Below are 22578 nucleotides of genomic sequence, written 5' to 3'. Positions count from 1 at the left end.
ATCTGGAAGAAAGTGCCGTTGGAGTGAAGCAGGGAGGCCTAGATGACTTCCCAAGATAGCTATATATTTTTTAAATAAATTTTATTTTTATATTCCCCATACAATTGCAACCCCCTTATTTTGACCCCAATCCCTCCCCTCCTGCCCCCCAACTCCCATAGAGTGTCTCTGGTTCATAGTTTTTTGTTGATTTTGATTTTCACTTTCTTATAGTTATTCATTTTCCTGGTCCCTTATTTAAGTTTTCTAGATTCCTGCTATGAGTGAGACCATCCGGTATTTTTCTTTTTCTTTCTGGCTTATTTCGCTGAGCATGATCCCTTCCAGCGCCATCCATGTTGCTGCAAATTGCATGTGTTTCAAGATAGCTGTATTTTTGAAAGGTCGGTATTGAACGCAGCAGGGCTCGGAGGGGGCGAACCAGCACCTGCCGCGGGCAGGGCGGCCCCGCGACAGCGCGTCCGAGCGCGCAGCCCCGAGCCGGGCCCGGGCGGGCGGGCGGCCGCCGGGGGCGCGCGAGGATCGTCCGGGGCGCGGGGTGGAGCCCGGGGCGCGGGGCTGGACTTCGGGGCAAGATCAGACGCGCGTCGGGGCCGAGCCGGACGCTGTCTGGCGGCGTCTCCCAGCCGCGGGGTCAGGCCCCGCGCTGCGGCTCTGGCCCGGGGCTCCTGGCGCGCGGCCGGCCGCACCCCGCGCCCCCCGCCGAGGTCGGTGACCCGGGGCAGGCGCCGGCGGCCCGCGGCTATAGGCCGCGTGGCGGGGCGGGAGGGGGCGCGGCCGGGGCGAGGCCCGGGGCGGGCTCTCCCCCTGCAGGTGGACTTTGCCGGACTCGCCCCGAGACCCAGCGCGGCCTGCAGGCGGGAACCCCAGCGGAGCTCCCGGCCCCCGCGCGTGGACCTGCTGGATCTCGCGGGCAGCCGCCGGGGTCTCTCCGGAGAGAGCAGCGGTGACTGGACGTGGCCGGCTTTTCCAGTCCTCAGCAGCTGAAGAAGGCGCCGGGCACCAGAGGCATGAATTACTCACGGTTCCTCACGGCCACCAGCAAGGCCAGGAAGCCCTCCACCCTCCGAGTCCTAAGTGAGTCCTGGGCCCGTGGCTCCTCGCCCTCCCGGGGAGGGGGCCTTGCTTGGTTGCATTCATTCATTCCGCTGGGGAAGCTCTCCTCGAGGCAGCGCCGGTTCGATCCCCGGCCACTGGGGAGGGTCCCACATGGCGCGCAGACCCCTCCTGCCGCCCGCTGCTCCCCTCAGCAGTGTACTTCGGTCCTTCTGCTTGCTCTGCTCCCCGCTCTGGCTCTGGTGAATTCTCTCACCCTCCCGCGCTTCTGACTGTACCCAGTGCTTGTATAAATAAATAAATCTTTTTTAAAAATCTTAATTTAAAAAAAAAAAGAAAGCTCTCCTCGAGACAGCTGAGCTGGGCGAGCAGACCCTTGAGTTTGGCCGCAGGTGGGGGCTAAAAGGAGGGTGTTTGTCACCTTCTTTCCTTCGTGCTCGCTCTGACTTTGAGTTGGAGATCTCTACCACTGAGAAGGGTTCAGGAAAAGCTGTTCCAGATGTTTACTTTAGACTAACATTCTGTCACCAGAAATTGTTCAGTTTTTAGTTAGGCTGTAATTAATGCGGCAGACAGAACTCTCTCAGTTGGTGAAGGTCTTCAGTGACCGTGTCTGCTTCTCTTGCATGTTCATTGTAGCTGACTTACTGATCGCCTCGCCCAAATCAGTCATCTCCTTAGCTACCGGAGCGCCAAATGAGAAAACGTTCCCGTTTAAGAGCGCGACGATCACCGTGGAAAATGGAGAGACCATCCAATTTGAAGCCGAGATGATGAAGAGAGCTCTTCAGTATTCTCAAAGTGCTGGGTAGTTACCATAGATAATATCACTTGGCTTGCTTATTGTCATGAGCTGTATTCTAAGGGCTCCTGGTAAAAATGACGGGTGTCTTTTTTTTTTTTTTTAAATGGGTACTCGACAGTTAGGAAGGTTTGGGGAAGAGTTTTCAAATAGTAAGAGCAGTGAGGATAGTCAATGCTTATCCTTCATCGGCTGCTGCTTGACCTTAATCGACTTGGGGAGTCAGAGAAGGCTTCTGGGAGAAAGTACCATTTGAGCTGAGTCTGCAAAAAGTGAGAGGGTTAGGTGAGGAGATAGGTGTGGAGAAAAGAGGAAAAGCCTGCCCCAGGAAGCAGCAAATTTAAGTCCTGGGGCATTTTCTAATCATTGTGTTTTGCTTTAAGCAAGCAGCTGGGTAAATATGTTGCTCTCAGATAAGATGTCCTTAATTTCTTAAAGGCAAGATGGAACACATTCCTTAGGGCCTTCCTTAGCTTGTCTTCTTCCAATGATTACAAATTATACTTTATTAAAGGCTACTTTGCACTGCCACAAAAAAAATTACATTCAAATGAATTATATGTAATAATATATACAAAGGTGTTTGTTTCCATGCTATAGGGACTATATGGACCCTGAACTTCTAGGTATCCTATGGAAATGTCCCTAAGAACAAAGACTTGACTATGCAGTGAGTGATCTAGTGGAAAAGAAAAAAATGAAGACTTTGGAATAAAAAAGATGTAGATTCAAACCTCAGTTCATTTAAGCTACTGTTTGGATTTTGTGACGGTCACAAAACCTCTAATCTGTTGCCTTCTCTTTTTAAATAGGGATATTATTAATATTGACAAAAAGGCATTTCAGGATTTTTTAATTGAATGTGTAAAATGCCTCATATAAAGCTACCCTTTAACTCCTGTCTACTATTATTATGACTTTTACTGCTATAAATTTGAAAATTCATTTTATGCTTTAGAATCCCAGAGCTGGTATCCTGGCTAAAACAGCTTCAAGTAAAATTGCACAATCCTCCCACCATCAATCATCCCTCCAATCAAGGAAAATTGGACTTATGCGTCACAAATGGCAGCCAAGAAGGCCTTTGTAAGGTAAGACTGACAGGGAAGGCTACCCCACATTAAGAACCATGTAAGTCCGTCAATACTGTCATCTCTCACTTAACCACAAGAGGATCATGTTTTGTGAGTTACTGTGGTCTTCTTGTCATTATCTAGAATTATAAATAGGAAACTTAAAGACATTCACCAACCTGATTTTTGTAAAGTACAGGTCATGTGATCAATGACCCAGAGGTTGGCGTCATTAAAACAAGGTTCCTATTAAGGGAGTACCCAACTCCTACAATTTTTAAAATGCTCTGCTCCTCTGACTATGTCATTTCCACACTGGGCAGCTGTCCTCTGGCCTACTCCCTCCCTCCTTTGCTTCCCCTCCTCTACGCAACCATTACTTATTGGCATCCCATAAGGCTCAGTCCTTGAACCTCTTGCCCCTTAATCTATATGCTTTCCCCAGTACCTCCATTCACACCCATGTGGCCAGTCATATGCCAGTGACTCCAAAGCTCCATCCAAATTCATTTATTCATCTGTCCACCCAACACTTGATACTTCAGAGGCACCTCAAACCAAGACACTCGTCATCTTCTCCCTCAAATGGCCAATTTTGAGTTCTGTTTAGTTTGGTTGAATGATACTATTCCCACCATCCCCATGATTTCACAACCAGAAGTCTAGGAGTCACCATCAACACCTCTTCCTCACTCCCTTACAATCCATAGTTGTTTTGATTTCCCTAAGACCTCTTAGCTGTCCTCTCCAATTAAAGCATCAGTCTCCTGATCCAAAGTACCCTCTACTGTCCACAGGGTGGCAGCAAAAACTTCCCTAAAATCCTAAAAACTTTCCACATGTAATCTCACTCCACTTATTCTGTCATATTACAGCCAAACTGATGTCAAAATGCTTAGCTGAGCACCTTCCTGGCTTCACTAGGCCCAAATGCCCACTTCTGTCTCGCCTCATTCCACTCCTCTTTACAATCCCCTCAAGTCACAGAATTCTTGGGGTTATTCAAAATGTAACTTGCCACCCATACACCTACACATCACTTCCTCAGGAGGCCTCCCTGAATGTCTTGAATTCCAGGACACTTGAGTTTTTATAGCATCAAGCATCCATACCTAATAGCAAAGGTGTTCACTTCATCTTCACTAGGAGTGGATTCCATCTCAAAAATCCACTTTCTTTGCTCATCCATAAGAAGCAACTCTTCATCCATTAAAGTTTTATTATTAGAGAGTGGCAAATAAGTCACATCTTCAGGCTCTATTTCTAATTCTAGTTCTCTTGCTATTTCCACCACATCCTCCACTACAGGCCTGAACCCCTCAAAGTCATCCATGGTAGCTGGAATCGGCTTCTTCCAAACTCCTGTTAATGCTGATAATTTTGACCTCCTCCCATCATGAATGTTCTTAATGGCATCTAGAATAGTGAATTCCTTCCAGAAGATTTTCAATTTACATTGTTCACATCCTCAGAGGAATCATTACTTATAGAACCTATAGCTTTGTGAAGTGCATTTCTTACATAAGACTTGAAAGTCAAAATGACTCCTTGTCCTTAGGCTGCAGGATGGATGTTGTGTTAGAAGGTATGACATCAGAACAGATCACCGCTCCATCTCCATTAAAGCTTGTGGGTGACCAGGTGCATTGTCAAAGAGCAGCAATATTTTAAAAGAAATATTTTTCCTGAGGAATTGCTATTGGTCTCAACAGTTCGCTTAAAACATTCAAAAACAGATGTGCTGTCATCCAGATAGCACTTTATTATTCCATATACAGAGCACAGAGTAGAGTCAGAATAATTCCTAAGCCCTCTAGGATTTTCAGAATGGTAAATAAAAATCATAAAGTCACCAGCTATATTAGCCCTTAACAAGAGTCAGCCTGTCCTCTGAAGCTAAGGATTGACTTCTCTCCAGCTTAGACATTCTTTAGCATCTTCCAAAACAAGGCTATTTTGTGTACTTTGAAAATCTGTTGTTTGGTGTAGCCACCATCATCAATAATCTAGTTACATCTTCTAGATATCTGGCTGCAGCTGCTACATCAGCGCTTGTTGCTTCATCTCATACTTTTATGTTACAAAGACGGCTTCTTTCCTTAAGCCTCATGAACCAACCTCTGCTGGCTTCAAACTTTTCTTCTGCAGTTTCATCATCTCTCTCAGGCTTCACAGAATTGAAGAGTTAGGTGCTTGCTCTGGATTAGGCTTTGGTTTAAGGAAATGTAGTGGCTAGTCTGATCTTCTATCTGGACCACTAAAACTTTCCCCACATCAACAGTAAGTGTGTTTGTCTTCTTGACATTTATATGTTCACTTTTCATTTCCTTCAAGAACTTTTCCTTTGCATTCACAGCTTGGCTAACTGTTGGGCACAGAGGTCTAGCTTCCCAGCCTATCTCAGCTTTCAACATGCCTTCCTCACTAAGCTTACTCATTTCTAGCTTTTGAGTTAAAATGAGAGAGACATGCAACTCTTCCTTTCACTTGGACACCTAGAAGCCAGGGTAAGTTATTAACTGGTCTAATTTCAGTATTTTTCTATCTCAGGGAATAGGAAAACCCAAAGAGAGCTAGACATGGGGAACTGCTGGAGCAGTTCAGTGCTCAGTGGAGCAGTCAGAATAAACACATTTTTTAATTAAGTTTGCCATCTTATATGGGTGCAGTTCATAGCTCTCCAAAACAGTAACAACAATGACATTGAGGTCTGTGATTATAGATCATCATAATAGATATAACAGGGCCTCCCTGATGGCACAGGGGTTAAAGTCTCAGTGCTATCAAGCTATCACCAGCCACTGAGGCATGAGTTCGATCCCGGCCAGCAACCTAACCCACAGAGTGCAGCAAACCTCTCCTGTCTCTCTCCTAATGCTCCCCTCAGCAGTGTATTTGGATCTGCCTGTTCTGCTCCTCACTCTTGTCTCTGGTGAATCCTCTCATCCCCAGCACCTCTGGCCTACACCCCAGTTAGTGTATGCATAAATAAATAAAAATAACTATTTAAAAATAATAGATATAATAATGAAAAAGTTTGAAATATTGTGAGAATTACCAAAATGTGACACAGAGATACAAAGTAAGCACATGATGTTGGAAAAATGGCATCCAAAGACTGCTGGAGGCAGGATTGCCATAAGCTCCACTTTGTAAAAGATACAGTATCTGTGGGGTACAATAGGATGATGTGCAATAAAATGAGACATGTCTGTATATCCAAGCTAATCAATGCTGCTTTTTTTAGGTGTTCGAAATGATCCTTAACCCTGGAGATAATATCCTCCTAAATGAGCCTACTTATTCAGGAACACTTCATGCTGTGAGTACACATTTTTTAAAAAGCCACCTCTCATAACAAATACAAGAAATCATTGAATCTTTAGAATTATCTCTCCACCGAAAAATAAAATAGCATCTTTCCTCTGTAAACAGAATCTAAAATTACATATGCAAATAAAGTCCCTCTGCTTTATATATTACTTTTTGCAAAATGCATCTAAATGTATAGAAGCTAAAATAAGGTGGTATAAAATTATGTCCAGTTTTCTTAAAACCAGTATTCACTTGAAAAGTGACTTAATTTATGAAAAGTTATTTTTTCAGTACTATTTTTTATTGCCATATGCCTAAGTATAATCATTGTTATATGTTGATTTAATATAACTGTAAACTACTATGGTATAATTAGGACTTTTCATTCCAGTGTTAACTTAATGAGATTTTAATATGTTGAATGAAGAAGCTGACTGTCCAGCTCTGCTGCGTGCTGGTTAGAACATACCACTGAGTATTAGGTTTGCTTGGAGCACAATACTTTAGAGTGGGTGTGGGGGGGGTGTTTTGGGGGGGTTGTGTGTGGGAGTGTGGGTGTGTGTGTGTACACAAACTGGAGCACACTCAGAGAAGAATAATCAGAGTGAGTAGGAAATTGGAAGCCTATCAGATGAATAATGATTATAGGAACTGTGGATGTTTTCCCCCAAAAGAGAAGATTCAACAAAGACATGAAAATTGTCCCCAAATATATCAAAGTTAACCATGGACTTATTTGTGCATGTCCTAAGGTTGATAGGACTGGAACTAAAAGGATAGAAATTACCTGAAAGTAATTTCTCACCATCTTACCTAACTTCTCACCATCTTACCTAACTCCCTGAGAGGTAAAACATTGCCCCAGCTAAAGTGCTCAACTTTTCCCTAGATTGCCACATAACAAATGTTTCCTTAGAACAGAGAAATTGAATTAGATGCCCTTTATGCTCTATTGATTTTAAATTCATGGGTTCTCTTTTTTTTTTCCAAATTTAATATTACCTTTACAAGAATCAATATATAAAGCATTAACTATTCTTAGAAAAGGCAGATTTTCTCAATACTCTTAAGGAAGGATAGAAATGGTATTGTAAAAATTACTTTTTTCCAATGAATAATCTGAAAAATAAATTAAGGAAACAATTCCATTTGTAATAGTATTCAAAAGCATCAAATATTTGGGGAAAAATCTAAGAAGGTGAGTGGCATGTACATAAAAACTATAGCACGGTGCAGAAAGAAATTAAAGACCTAAATAAATGGAAAGACATCACCTATTCATGTACTGTAAGACTTAATATTGTTAAGATGTCAGTACTACCAAAGCAATCTACAGATTCAATGCAATTCCTATAAAAATCCCATTATTCTTTTTTTTTTAATAGAGGCATGTTTTATTTATTTATTTGTTTGTTTGTTTTGTTTATACATGCACTGGGTACAGTCAAAAGCGCGGGAGGGTGAGAGAATTCACCAGAGCCAGAGCAGGGAGCAGAGCAGGTAGAAGGACCGAAGTACACTGCTGAGGGGAGCAGCAGGCAGCAGGAGAAGTCTGCGCACCGTGCGGAACCCTCCTCTGGTGGCCGGGGAGCAGCCGGGGATCGAACCGGCGCTGCAGAGGCCGCGGGCAGCTTCGCTACCCAGCGCTCAACCGCTGCGCCACCAGGGAGGCCCCCATTATTCTTTTTTGCAGAAATAAAACAGTCCATTCTCAAAGCCAAGCACAAAAGACCAAATACTATATGACTCCATGTGTGTGATCCATGTATAACAGGCAAATTCATGGAAATGGAACATAGATTAGCGGTTACCAGGACTAAAGGAAGGGGCAAACACCATTATTACTTAATGGGTACAGAGTTTCTGTTTGGGGTTATGAAAAGATTTTGTAAATTGATAGTGATGTTGATAGATACACACACTGTAAATGGAAATATTGCCAGTGTTGTGTACTTTAAAAAAGCAAATTTTTGTTACATAAATTTTATTTTCAAAAACTAAAGTAAAATCACTGTTTTGCTGAATGATTGAATAATTATTATTTTCCTAAACTCCCAACACTTAAGACTCCATAATGCTATAAATATAAAATTGTGTCTATATAAACCACATGCATACACACGCACAAGTGTTCTCACATATCCAGACACAAACCGTGTGCCAAGCTATGAAGACAGATGCTAAAAAGCAAGATGCGTCTATTTCAGATTGGTTTGTTGTACTCATACTAGATGTGCTTCTTAAATATAAAACCTTTAGATATATCCTAAGTAGGGTCTGGATTATTCTTACTTAGTGCATAATTCTACATTTAACTGCTCAAACGAATGCTTGAAAATTGTTTGTCAGAGAACCTCAGTCAGTTATTATTTCTTAAAGTATGGGTTTTTTCTTTATGTTCATCCAAGAATAAGATTCCACAAGATTTTTATTAAGTTACGTCTATAAGCCAGGCCACTCCTTGCCAGGCCAGCCTTAGCAAATGGTAAGATCTTGAAATACTTCCATACTCCTTGACAAGTTGTTCCCTGATCCCCCTCAAGACCCCAACACCAATCTGGTTCCTCTCCTAAGACCAGCCTGAACACCTCCCCTGATACAAAGTTAATGCCATTGTTGGTGGGGGAGAGGGGTCTCCAGGGCTCAGGTCCAGTGCTTACCACTTGTTAAATATTCTTAATATCACCTCTGCTTGTAACTTCCAAATGTCTGAGCATAACAAATGCTTCAGATGAGTAATTTACTTTGTCAAAAATATTCCTTAATAAACACTTTATGAACCAGTTCTAATTATAATTATAAATACAATTCAGTCAGAAGAGACTAGGTTATGCTATATCACAATGACCCAATTTCTCAGTGGCTTACAGCTACAAACGTTTATTTCTCTCTCACACTACATGGCAAGGCAGCTGCAGCTCTGCTCCAGGTCATCTCCATCCCAAGCCCCGCACTGAGAGAATCAGCCTCTGTCTGGAACACTGTCACTCACAGAGCAAAGGGAAGAAACAGAACCACAAGCTGGACTTGAAAGTGTCTGCTTAGAAGGACACACATCACCCCACTCAGAAATTATTGACCAGAGCTAGACATGTGGGCAACAGTGACATAGAGGAGCAGTATAATCCTTCCTCTGGGAATAGATGGGGTAATTTTGAATAAAAATGGAACCTACCCATGGCAACAACACAATTATAATACACTCCCTCAATCCTGTGGAGTGTGGAGCTAAGTAGGTTCAGACGTTTAAGGAGACGGACGGTAACACGGTGTCATTCTTGGTTAGCGTGAAGGGCACTAACGTTCTGGAATGGTGTCTGAATGTGGGCTTTGTTTCTTCACTTGTGCTCAACAGCTACAACCCCTGGGCTGCAACATTCTTAATGTTCCCAGTGATGAACATGGAATGATTCCAGAGTCCCTCAAGGATATACTTTCCAAATGGAAACCCGAAGATTCTAAGGACCCCAAAAAAAACACCCCCAAATTACTTTATACTGTCCCAAATGGCAACAACCCTACTGGAAACTCATTACCAGGCAACCGCAAAAAGGATATCTATGAGGTATTTTTCAAGAATGTGGTATGTGGCTAAGTGCTCATTTCTTTTTCACTTTAAAGTGTACAATGCTAGTTCCCTTTCTTATCAGCCTCTTGCCTTCAAGGAAGATGATCTGTTATAAAGGGAAGTCATCTGTGCCAAGGGTCCTAATTGATTTAAACTCAAGAAATTACTACATCCTTTGTTAACTATGAGATTTTTTTCTTTAATAATTTTATAGAAAGAAATAGCACCTTTGACCTGACATTAAGTTGTATGAGACTATTTAATATTCTACCCCAAATTTTATTTTCATCATTTTATATTTGTGTTTTCAACTTGTCTCTTCACTTTCCTACTCCTTGTCATTTTGGTTTGCAAAGAAATTCTTTAAAAATAAGAGGCATCCTCCTTTTGTAAGGTTTCTTTAGGTACCTGGTTCTGACACCTAAGCTTTTCACTATAAACATTTTTTTAAGTATCAAACACATATTGAGCTATACAGAAGTCTATGAAAAAGAAGAGAAATGTGCCTTTTTATAAAGTCTCTTTCATGTGCCTGACAATGCTACCTAGCCTTCCACTACAAATAACTTTTTAAATAAGTACCAAACCCTTGTTAAATATTTAATTCAATCATGTGCAATGATATCATAAGATTTTCAAGCAGTTCCTTTTTACTTATCATATATACTTTTTTATTTCAAAATAATGTCTTAGTCTTATTTTTCCCCTATCCTGAACTCTGTCCTAAATTCCTCTTCTTATTTACACACCCCCATCCCTTGACAGCCTCATCTAGTTCTATGCCTATACCTGCTACTCTGAATGGAATGCCTTTCCCTGAACTACAGACTTTGTATCCAACCTCACTATCCAATTATTGTATCAAACATCCAACATAAATGTCTAGTGGGCATTTCAAAGTTGACATGGCCAAACAGAACTCCTGATTTTCTCCATTCACACCCCAAACCTCCAATCCAGGCCCTTCACATTCTCCAATTCCATAAACTGTGCCACCATCAACAAAGACCTTTTATTCCCCGTTCCCTCCTCCCTCCTCCACTTCCTTCCATCCTGTGAATTCTACCACCAGATTCATCCATGTCTCTCCACTGCCACTACTATCACAGTCTTTTCAGTCACCACCTTCTCTCTGGTCTTCCACAGTGGCGCCTGCGCATTAGGGCTGCCCAGTGAGTCAGCCTGAAACAGCTACCATGTCACTGTCTCGCTCTCAAATGTCACCCTGTTTAATGGTCTACTTAGTTCTCAACTCCTCCCCACCTAATATTCTATTTGTTATGCATTGCCTTATATTCTACCATGGGATAGAAGTTCCATGAGAGCAAGAGCCTTTAGTGCCTTTTCCACCTCTTTAGCTTCACTGTCTAGGACAATAGGTACTTAACAGCTTATTGAATGAATGAATGATGGATGAGTGCTAAGAATTATGACTCCAAATGATGCAATTTTAGACAGCTCTTAAGATATAAAATATACTACTTTAACCTTTTTTAGCTTGCAAGAAAATATGACTTCCTCATAATAGAAGATGATCCATATTATTTTCTCCAGTTCAACAAGGTAAGCGACAATGTCAATTAGAAGATCAAACTGTAAGTTATTTCCCTGCATTTGATTTTGGCCTGTTCTGTTGAGTCAGAGATAATCCAGACTTATATTGAAATAAAAAATTAACTTGCTCCCACTTCCACCTTTAATCTTTCAATTTTGTCCTGGAATTGTTACTTTCCATTTCTGGTATAAACAGTCTTTCCAGAAATTACTTACCTTCAGAGTGGTAGCTGGCTCTCTGTATCAGGCATTTGGACAAGCAGAGTGAGTCAGGGCTATGGTCTTGAACTCCAAAATCCTAGTTCCCGGCTCCTTCAACACTGTGAGATATGTGTAATGGGTTTTATCTTGAGGAGTCAACTTCAGCATTAGTATGACTGACTGGAATGATGTCTCAGAAGCTATGTTCAAGCTGAAGGAGAAAGAGTTGTGCTCAGTTAGTGAGGTACACTATGGACATAAGAGAAACATTACTTGTAAGCAAGCCATATATTTGCCATTTGTCATTTAGGTCCTGGATCTTTGCTGCAGAATAATGAATTTTAGATTCTTTCTCACTAAATCTCAAAGGCACATTTTAGGATCACTGTTTCCTAATAGACAATAATAATGATACAGATTACAATGCTTAATTCCAGGGCCTCCCTGGTGGCCTAAGTTTCAACACTACCACAGAGATGGCCCTCCAAGGTACCTGAGTTCAATCCCTGGCAAGGGAGATGCTACATGGTGCAGCAGACCTCTCCCAACTCGCCCGCTGCTCCCCTCAGCAGTGTATTTCAGTCAATCTGCCTGTTCTGTTCCCTGCTCTGTCTCTGGTGAATCCTCCTGATCACCCTCTGCACCTCTGGCCTGAACCCCAGTACTTGTACACAAAAATAAATAAAATATTTAATAAATAAAAATGCTTAATTCCTCAAACTCACACACTATGTGTATTTGTTCTCCAGCCTGCAGAGACTAAATACACGGGTCCAGTCTCCCATTTAAGTCTACAGAAAAGAAACAAAAACTCTTGACTCTTCTATCTAGTTTGCCTGAATATCACCTAGCTAGCTGCCTACCTGCCCTCCACCCTCAATGTGACCAAAGTCCCCTTTCTTTGTGCCTCCTTGTGAAGTATATGTTGAAGTCAGTATTTCAGATTGGCTATATTTCTCATCTTTCTTCTCACTTTTTTTTTTTGTCTTTGTAGTTGTTCTAAGAATCTATTCTCTCACCAAGCAAACCTCAACACAGCTGGCAATCTTTGTTTTGATCTTGTCTGAACCTATTTTCCTTGAGTTTTCTGAATCTGTTAATCTTGGATTTCAAATCTTGGGGCATGGAGCACCTATATGAGTTTTCCTAAATTCAAAATAATGGCATCTTATGCAAATGAGAAAAACTTTGTATGTGTTTTTGGCAGAAGAGCCATGTGAAGACAGGAGACACTAATAAATGCATATGCATCTCTGTTTCCTTTGGTGTTATAAAGGGTTGAGACAAAGACAAAGGTAATGGTTGCCTGATGAGAACTGAATCCACACCCTCTCCGTTCTCTATGTAAATCAGACAGTCAGTAGCTCTGTTTTCAAACCAACAGTTTTGTTTTGTTTTTTTTCCATTTCAAGCCCTGGGCACCAACATTTCTTTCCATGGACACTGATGGGCGTGTCATCAGGGCTGACTCTTTCTCAAAAGTCCTCTCCTCTGGGTAAGGCTCTGTCTCTAGATAGAGTTTAGCTCTAAATATTGCTCCTCAGTATCTTTTAGTTCAAATGATTGTTTTCATTTAAATGCTTGTATTCCACTTGTCTTAAAATACCAGTTTAATTATTACTATGAACGTTGATTTTTTTCTCTTTGTCTCCAGTAATCAAAGGCCATGTGTCCTTTTAATCTAAAGGTATAAAAGGACTGGCCAGCGTTTTGGTTTCACATATGAAAGAGCATATGTAGATATAGTGGTCAGATTGGCATTCTATTTTAACCATACATTTAAACTTCAATTTGTATTTTAAATAAAAAATGCTTTTAAGACAATGTTTCCATTGTCTAGGTTCATCTGTCCCCAGGTCACAACCCTCTCCCTGATGAAGTCAGTAAAATGATATATTCGTTGTTAATACAGGGTTGGTATGATGCCTTTTCTCTCTTTGTGTAGGCTGAGAATAGGATTTATAACTGGACCAAAACTCTTGATAGAGAGAATCGTTTTACACACACAAGTTTCAACAATGCACCCCAGCACTTTTGCACAGGTAAGGACAATTTACGAAATAGGGGTTTTTTTTTTTAAATCAGATCAGAAGAGAGAATAGATGTTGGCAAGTAAGACTGAGTTAAGGTAACAGGGTGGGAAATCACTGATATCGATTTTTCTAGTTCCAATATGGACTGAATTAGAAGACCATATACCACAGATGCTTACTCTAAAGGAAAATGAGGATTGAATTAACCTGGTATTATTTTGTGACATAGGCCACATGCTTCTTGAGAGTCGGGGTGTCTTATTCATCTTGGATCCTTAGCATCTTGCCGAGATGCAAGGATCTTTAAAAAAAAAGAAAAAAAAAAAAAACTTTGTTGAGCAGAGCAAAATGGAACTTGTCTTGGACCATGTAATAAGAACAATGATTTCAAACCTTAGTGACTCGTTATTTGCCTTCATTATGCATGTGTGCTAACTTCTCCTAAAGACACTTTTGGAATATATTTTCATTAAAGTAGAATTATTTTAGAGAATGTATCAATTTCCTCAAAAGCTTTGAGAAAGTACTGAATCCATCCCTAAGGTGACAGGAGAACCGAATCTCAGGGATAGATTATTACGTAAGAACTAAAAAAATGCCTTGTAAAGTTGGTTTGATAGTGCACATCCCACAAAGTGCAGATGTGGGGGGGTCTCAACAGGCTGAGTACTTCTTATATATTTTTTGTATCTGTTAGTAACAGAACTTCACTATCCATTTATAACATTTAGAACTTCTATTTTAGTGAGAAAAACTTCCCAAGATATTATGTAACTTAATACATCTTCTACATATTGTTTATGTGTCTAGAGGGATGATAGTATTGTAATTAATGACTTGGACTGGAGCTGAACAACTAGACTTGATTCCAAATTCTGTATCTGTCTGTTTAGCCTCAGTAAAATTAATTTAACCCTCACCTCAGCTTCCTCATCAGTGAAATAGATATAATAAGCTCCTTAATAAGATCATTACTTAGATTGAATTAGGTAAACTATATTAATAAATATATATTTTTATTGTCATTGTTTTAATAAACATTTATTCTAAATCACTGTATAAAACTAGGTCCCACTTGCTCTATCTTATGGTCATTTACACATCATTGAGAATAATTTGCTTTCATGTTTGACAAAAAACGTATCTCATCGTGAACCATAACATTTGTTATTGTTTTATCTCTTTAGCTTCTTGTATCACAACTTCTACACCAATGGGGGGAAGAGGGCTTCCTGGCTCATGTACAGAGGTATTTAATTCATTTGTTAAAAAGTAAACAAGATAGGAGCTCAGTGAGCATAATATAGAGCATTGGCTCAAATACAAATGAGAAAATATTTACCTAAGTAATCAGAATATTGGTGTACCTTATGAATTACTTTACTTATGTAAACAGGGTACTTCTGAGGCCATAAAGAAATAAAGAAAAAACAGATTGTCTTTACCCCCAGCGATTCATCATTTCAATAGTATCTTCTTTGATCCTTAGAGTTCTCCCACCCCATAAATGACAACCAAAGACAGCGATTAAGGCTACTACTTATGTTGATATTGAAATTTAGGTTCAATATGTTACACAGAAATGGACTTTGCTGTATTAATTTTCATTTTCAAAGTATTCCAAAACAAAGGAAAAAGCACATTGATTAAATGTTTACCATCAGATAGATCAAATAAATATGTTCTATTCCCTTAGCAAGCATTCAACATTTTAATCAAGAAACAAAACAAATTCTTATAGACTGGACTTCAGAGTGTTTTCATTTCTGCAGTTAATGTACTAAACACATCCATTTCATTTATTTCTTCTTCTAGGGTTATTGACTTCTACAGTTCCCAGAAGGATGCATTATTGGCAGCTGCAGACAAGTGGTTAAGCGGTGAGGGTTAAGTAAATTCTATTTGCAATACACAGTAACAACTATATAAGTGGACAGTAAACACTGTGTAGTTTTGTTAATAACCTTGCGGGTAAGAAATGAGTCCAGGAGTATTCTTGTCAAGGTATTCTTGTTACCTACAAATAATCTCAGAAGTAACAGGCTGCACAATTAGTCTAAAATCAATCTCCAATAATTTATTTAAAACTTTAGCTATTTCAAAATTTTACCCAAAATATAAGAGGAATTGTCAAACAAACAATATATTCCTTTTCTATCTAGATTATATCATAATAAAAAGTACAATGTAATGAATCTAAGGTAGATCTCTCATTACAAATTATTTACTTCCTAGTCATTAATTTCATTTATCTAATATGAACAATTGTTTATTTGATTACAGGATAGTTTAGATTTAATATTCTATTAAGGAAGAAAGTCAAATAAATCATGTGACTTTAATTATATCATTTAAAATGCTTCCATTATGAAAGATAGTAAACCAAAACTATGAAGTCCATATTTCTGTTATATCTTGTGCCTTATGAAGTCTTTGTAAAAGCAATTATCTTATTGATAAGAGTATTCACCTACCACACTTATAGTGAACTTGAAGAAAAGGTTTTAATCAATGGCAATTATTTTAAACAGATAATAGAGTAAATCAAAATAATTTTCCTGCCTTCTTGATTTCTCTATCCTATTAGTCAATGAAACATAAAGCCTACAAATATACCTGGAAAACTTGAATTATAAAGTAACTCTTCATAAATGAATACATTCTGATAAAAACTCTAATCCCATTAGATTTCTAAGCTGTTATATAAATGATAGGATACATTGCAACGCTGGAAGAATCTAGAAAGAGTTAAAGAAACCTTCTAAGGTTGAAAGAGCCATGTTTGCCATGGGTAGATCCACCTAAAAGAGGTAGACATAGATACTAGATTTCTTACACTACTCCACAACTGACTAAAATTGTAAATACATACATATCCACTCCCTCCCTTTCACCCCTCACCTTTTAAAATAAAACTCAGAACATCAAATTTCAGGACTCACAAAATCATATTTTTAAAAAATGCTATCACTGAAGGACCTTTTTTGAAAATACTGGTTTACAATTACTGCAACCATATCACTAAGCAATATATCTATCAAAATGGCTTTAAAAGATATTTGTTCTCTTGTTCGTAGGTTTGGCAGAATGGCATGTTCCTACTGCTGGAATGTTTTTATGGGTTAAAATTAAGGGCATCTCTGATACAAAACAACTGATTGAAGAAAAAGCCATAAAAAGAGAGGTAAAAGGGGAGGGGGGAGTTTTAGTTTTTCTTTAATTTTTAGTTGAATAAAAATGGCATTTTTAGACATTTATTATTGCTCACCACCCAACTCATGATATTTTAATATCAAAATATAATCTCATTATTAAAATCATAATAGAATTTGTATTCTTCTGGTCTAAATAGAAAATACAGTCACTCATCTGAGCTGCTGGTTAGTTTAGTGGTTAAGAGAAATGTCAGGAACTATACTTCTTGGGTTAAATCCTTTTCCACCCTTTTCTGGGTGTGTGACTTTGGGTAAGTAACCTTCCCTTTGTATGCAAAACAGAGATAATAAGAATCCTCCTTCCTTCTCCCACAGAGGGTTACTATACTCATTAATTGAGCTAATCTCTATGAAGCACTTCAACTAACCCCTGATACATAGTTGTAAATATTTGATAAGTACTAGCCATTAGTATTTAAAATAGAAGGATTTTTTTCCTGATTATGAAACATACTCACAGTAGCAAACTTGGAAAATGCACATTAGTGTAATGAAAATAGAAAGTATAATGAAAAATTATTAAATAGAGCATAACTTTACCACCTGATTTTGTGAACATCTGTGGTGTGTTTTCTTGAAGAGCTTTTATCTATGTAGTGTTTAGGCTGTGTAATTATTTTACATGGTTAAAATAAAACAGAAAAGTTCATATCCTGCTTTTTTATTGTTTAAAAATAGCCCAAGAAGATTTCTTCTAGGTTATTTTTCTCCTTTTGTTCTTAAATCATAAGTCTACTTAAATTTCATTTGAGGATTGAAAACTCAAGAAATTCAAATATTTTTCTGTGTAGTTTCTAACTTACAAATAAATTATCCTTCCTCTATTCATTAATTCCTTTATCATTTTTGTCTGTATTTTCTAAACACTAGATCTGTTTCTAGGATCACTTTAGTCTTAAAGCAGTAAGCACAAAAGAACAGATTGTGCTGGTGTTGGCAAAGTACCATGCTAGTGCATTTGAGACCAGGTAGTCTAGAGGATAGACATGGAAACTGACTCAGTAGCCCTGAGGGCAGCTCTGCCATCTTGGGAAGTCCACTCATTCTCTCCAATCATCTTACTTGAAGGCAGAATATATGCTTTATGGATTATCCTAACCCCAGTAATGGCCATAGCAGCTACTTAATAAATACTAAGCTGATTTATTTCAAAGAAATATATTTTAGTATAATAAAACAATTTAGTATTTTCTTTGCTTTTATACCTATGCCCTTATCATTCAAAGCATTTGCTAAGTGCCTAGTTGTCTTTCTGAGACAGAGGCTAATGATACAGACTTCATATTTTGTTGTAGTTTTTTCAGTCCTCTTCATTTATTCCATTTATCCAGCAAGAATCTTTACTTTTCCTCAATAATCTCCATATTATATCCAGATTTTGGCCATCTTGTCAAAGAGATTATTGTCACTCCTTCATCCCTTGCAGCAATTCGATTCTAGCACATCCCAAAATTTTTCCACTATGTAAAAATACATTACTTTCATCTTATTGTTAAGCAGGACACAGAAAACATCTGCCTTGAAATCTTCCCACAGTGCCCCATTTTACTCCCAACTCATCTTATTTTAGCAAACAGTGCCCAGATTTATACCATATAACTAGCAGTTAATGAATGCTTTTTAAAAATCATGGTCATACTAGTTCACTATCTCAAAAATTTAATCAAAGTTTATTTCGGACTCACATAAAATTTTCAGAGATGTGTTTCGCAGGCAACACTGTTCCAACCAGGGGTTCAGAGATCTTGGTTCCTTCACCTATCGCTCTTCAGGCTTCAACAGGTGGATTTCCCAGTGGCTACAAAATGGAAAAGACAAGGGGGATCACATATGGGAAGTTTCATGTATCACTTTACATCTGTTGACTGGGATTCAGCCACATGGCCACACAAAGCTAGAAGAGGGTGGCAAATAGAGTATATTGATATGCCCAATAAATAGAAGAAAAGGGTTTCACGCCAGTGTTCTGTCTGCCACCGTGGTCATCAAGAATAAGAGTTGCTCCCAACTCCTTGATACAAACACTTCACTTTGTGTATTAACTTTTTACTTCCTTTCCGTTCTTTGAGGGGACCCCAGTTTTTTCACTGGGGCATTTGCATTCTGAATCTCCTCCCTAAAATACTCATCCCTTTTTGCTATCTGACACATTCTTACCTTTGAGTTTCCAAATGTGATAACTTAAGAATGGTTATCTCATTGTTTCAACTTACATGAATTTTTTAATTTGGTGAAACATGTACACATGTTTACTACCATTTCTATTTTTTTCATTTCTATTTGTTTTATAAGCTGTCCTTTGGCGATTAAAGAAACAATTTTGGTGTTTGGTTTTTTTTCTCAGTTACTGTGGAGTTTTTGTATATGGAGAAGAGGTAATATTTGGCATGTTCGTTGTAAACATTATTCCAGTCTCTATGCTTTCATTTGTGTTTGTTGTATGACATATAGAATTTTCATACAAATTGTTTCTCTTGCAATTTCTTTAATTGCTTTCAAAGTTAGAAAGACCTTCCCCACTCTTAGTTTTCCCTGTATTTTCTTTCACTATTTCCTTAATAGTAATTCACTTTTTTTATAAATTATCTTAGATATTAATGGTTCCTGGAAATTCTTTCTTCATTGATAGTTCAGCTCCCAGCCCTTACTTTAGAGCATCCTTCTCCTTTGCAACTCCAGAACAGATGGATGTGGTAAGTACAATATTCTCCTCAGAGTAACACTAGGTATCAATTCCGGTTTTGGGCACATGTGTTTGTTTGTGAGTTACAACATTAATGTGTTAAGTTTCTTAAAAAACAGGTATTAATTGAAAAAAATCACAAATTACCATTAAAAGACACATTTTAGGGCCTCCCCTGGTGGCACAGTGGTTGAGCACTGGGCTGCGAGGCTGCCCATCAGCCTCTGCAGCACCAGTTCATTCCCCGGCTGCCAGCGAGGGTCCCACAAAAAAAAAAAAAAAAAAAGACACATTTTAATGGTTGCAAAAAAGACAAGTGCATGAACCAAGTTAGAATTAAATTTTATTGTCTTCATGGTTTTCAGACCTACTACTCAATGTTGGTAGGCTATCAACATGTTATGAGGAAACTCTCTTACCTTCCTTCAAGGAATTAACGAAACGAAAACTACAAATTCGTAACAGCCACTAGTGCCTTTCTTTGTAGAAAAAAATATGATGAACAGGAATCAAATTAAGTATTTTTCTTAAATAATCAAAAAATGTTTGTTTAACCAAAATAGCAAGAAGCAAGAAATAGGTAGCTAAGGACTGTGTGTCTGGGAATCCAGACAGAAGAGCCATAAATTGAACAGGGTCATTAACCTTGGGAAGAATTTATACTCTTCCTTGGGGATGGACTGGTTCTTGGTGTATTCTTACTTCCTTGCTTTCTTGTGTCATTTGTATCCTTTTCATTTGCTATCTTGACTTTCATGTATAAATAGAGTTAGACAATTGAATCTGTAGAATGCATGTGCAGTTGTAAAACACAATAATGACAATAATGTGTATTAGAGTGAAATAGAGAAATGACTGCTGGAGGATTATAAGAACAAAGGCAATCCTAGAAATCTGATATGCTTTGTGTACATATATGAGTGGCATTGATAGTATCCTACCCTTAAGCCTGACTTTTCGTTACCTTTTCTCAACCTAAGATGGATAGTCTCTGAATTTTTTAAACTGATAGACTTTTCCTAAGTAGTAGCCTAATTATTAATTTTTATCTTTTTTATTTTAGGCCTTCCAGAGATTAGCCCAACTTATAAAAGAATCTTTATGAAGAAATCCAAGTCATCAGAGTATTCATGGATTTTTTCAGATAAATTATTCACTATGTTTTAGCAGGAAGACATCATCATTGCTGTAGACATATAGTTGAATTTCATCAAATTTTCTGTAGTAATTTAACTAGGAAAATTATAAATATTTTCAAAATTAACTTATACCATTTGATACTCAACCTGCTTTTATCCCGGACTTCATAATAAAGAACTCTGTAGTTGCTTTATAATTTCCCATATGTTTTCCTTGAAGCTAACATTTTACAATTAATTATTAAGCAAATAAATTCAACATGGTACATAATATGAACTTTTTCCACTTTTAGAAAAATTTAATGAAATCTTGTTGCAAAAATTGTTAGCATTTGACCATTATGAATGATTTTCAGGAACAGTATCCCAGATATTAAGTCACAACACAAAAATCCCTTTTAAAAAATTCTGAAACTAAACATGGGTAAAGGTATCAGGCCTACTAAAGGTAAGGAAGGAGCAGGGATCAAGGACTTAGTAAATTTGCTATATTGTATTTTCATACTACTACACAATTTACAAAATGATATTCTCTGCATTTATGCAATCAAATCTACTCTACCTCTTGAGGGCACAGCAGGTACTCAAATAACACTTCATTCAATGACATTTCACTACACTGTTGATGAGAAATTGGAGCCCCTGTGTTATGTGGAGTTTAATGTTCTCTCCCTATCTGTGTGGATTTTCTTCCCAGACTCCAGTTTCTTCCCATATCCCAAAGATGTGCATGTGAGGCTGCTCACTGTCGTATACCAATTGTCCCAGTGTGAGGGACTGGATGTGGGTGTGAGTGCATCCTGTGAAGGGAGGGTGACCTGTCAAGGGTTGACCCCCAGAGTTAGAACAAGTGGGTTGGAAAATGAACAAATGAATACAAATGATTGTTGACCATCAACAGTGTTCTGGAGCTTTGGTGATACTTTTGTGACCAAAAGTATGCTGAGATACACTGCTAAGGGGAGCAGTGGGTGAAACAGGAGAGGTCTGCTGCACCATATGTGGGTCAGCTCCCTGGCCAGGGATCGAACTCAGGCCATGGCTGTGATAGCACTGAGACTAACCCCTAGACCACCAGGGAGGCCCTTACTGTATTTAAAATGTAAATTTTTAATAATTTTCTTTATTACCTTTTAATATCTTTATTTTCCCATATGATTAGTAATGTAACATATGTTAAAATTTTCAAACAATCCCGAAAGTATAAGGAATAAAATAAATGCCTCAATAGCTCACCCCCCAAGTGATAACTACCATGCACATTTATCATTCTTTCTTTTAGATGGTTTTCTACATATACACATGTAATATGTAAATGTATCGGATCTCATTATAACTGTATCATAAACATCCCTCATGGATTTTGTATTGCTGGGTAAAAATTACCACAGTGTTCCAAAAGCCCTAATTGTGAAGTTATAAGTTTCCTTAAGGAATGAGGAAGCTTATGTCATTGTCATTTATAGTTCTTATTTTCCTGGTCTTGATAAGATGTTACTCTGTCCAGCAGCTAAAGTTCCTAAGCAAAAGTCTCACCTCAAAGCTTAAATCAGCTCCAAACCAAAATCCCTATTGTTTAAATTAGTAGTAGTTATTTCAGAGAATTTAGAGCTGCAGGGCCTTAAAAGAGGATTGAGACAAGGAACCAAACATCCCACTAAGTGAGAAGAAACAGGAAAGTGTACTTCAGAGAAATTTATGAAAGTGTAAGTAAAGTAAAATAAGTCTCCCACTTTTTCAATAGCTTTCAATAATAAACCAGAATTGCCAGACCAGCACTATCTAAATGAGTGCCTCGTTTTTTTGTGTTTGTTTTTAAATCCCCAGTGTTCAGCAGTTGGATTATAAGTTGATTTAGAGTACCCAGCTTTCAAGCAGGGGGTTACCCCAACCCAATCTATAGGAAGATGTTTGTTCAAAGGAAAACAAAGACTGAGAA

General features: G+C 38.5%; 1 protein-coding gene and 1 long non-coding RNA gene across 3 annotated transcripts in view; one reads left to right on the top strand and one right to left on the bottom strand.

Annotated features, from left to right (window-relative positions):
* Positions 1-22578, bottom strand: part of LOC119257973 (uncharacterized) — a 100262-nt gene that overhangs the window by 52217 nt on the left and 25467 nt on the right. The window contains exons 3-4 of one of the 2 annotated variants that reach the window (XR_008554027.1): positions 18503-18615; positions 11581-11780 (exon numbers count right to left, since the gene is read on the bottom strand). This is a non-coding gene — a long non-coding RNA (uncharacterized LOC119257973). The remainder of the gene's footprint in view (positions 1-11580; positions 11781-18502; positions 18616-22578) is intronic. The other variant, XR_005128147.1, reaches the window with a different exon arrangement.
* AADAT (aminoadipate aminotransferase) lies at positions 877-20819 on the top strand. The gene is made up of 13 exons (XM_037526432.2): positions 877-1077; positions 1696-1864; positions 2817-2949; positions 6179-6253; positions 9602-9811; positions 11312-11377; positions 12982-13064; positions 13515-13611; positions 14790-14851; positions 15418-15482; positions 16680-16786; positions 19409-19510; positions 20564-20819. The coding sequence occupies exons 1-13, from the start codon at positions 1011-1013 to the stop codon at positions 20603-20605; spliced, it is 1278 nt and encodes a 425-aa protein (XP_037382329.1). The 5' UTR covers positions 877-1010; the 3' UTR covers positions 20606-20819.

Source organism: Talpa occidentalis, unplaced genomic scaffold, assembly GCF_014898055.3.
Source record: "Talpa occidentalis isolate TD23 unplaced genomic scaffold, MPIMG_talOcc4v2.1 talOcc4.4, whole genome shotgun sequence".
Taxonomy (NCBI): Eukaryota; Metazoa; Chordata; class Mammalia; order Eulipotyphla; family Talpidae; genus Talpa; species Talpa occidentalis.
This window is presented reverse-complemented; position numbering and strand designations above follow the sequence as displayed.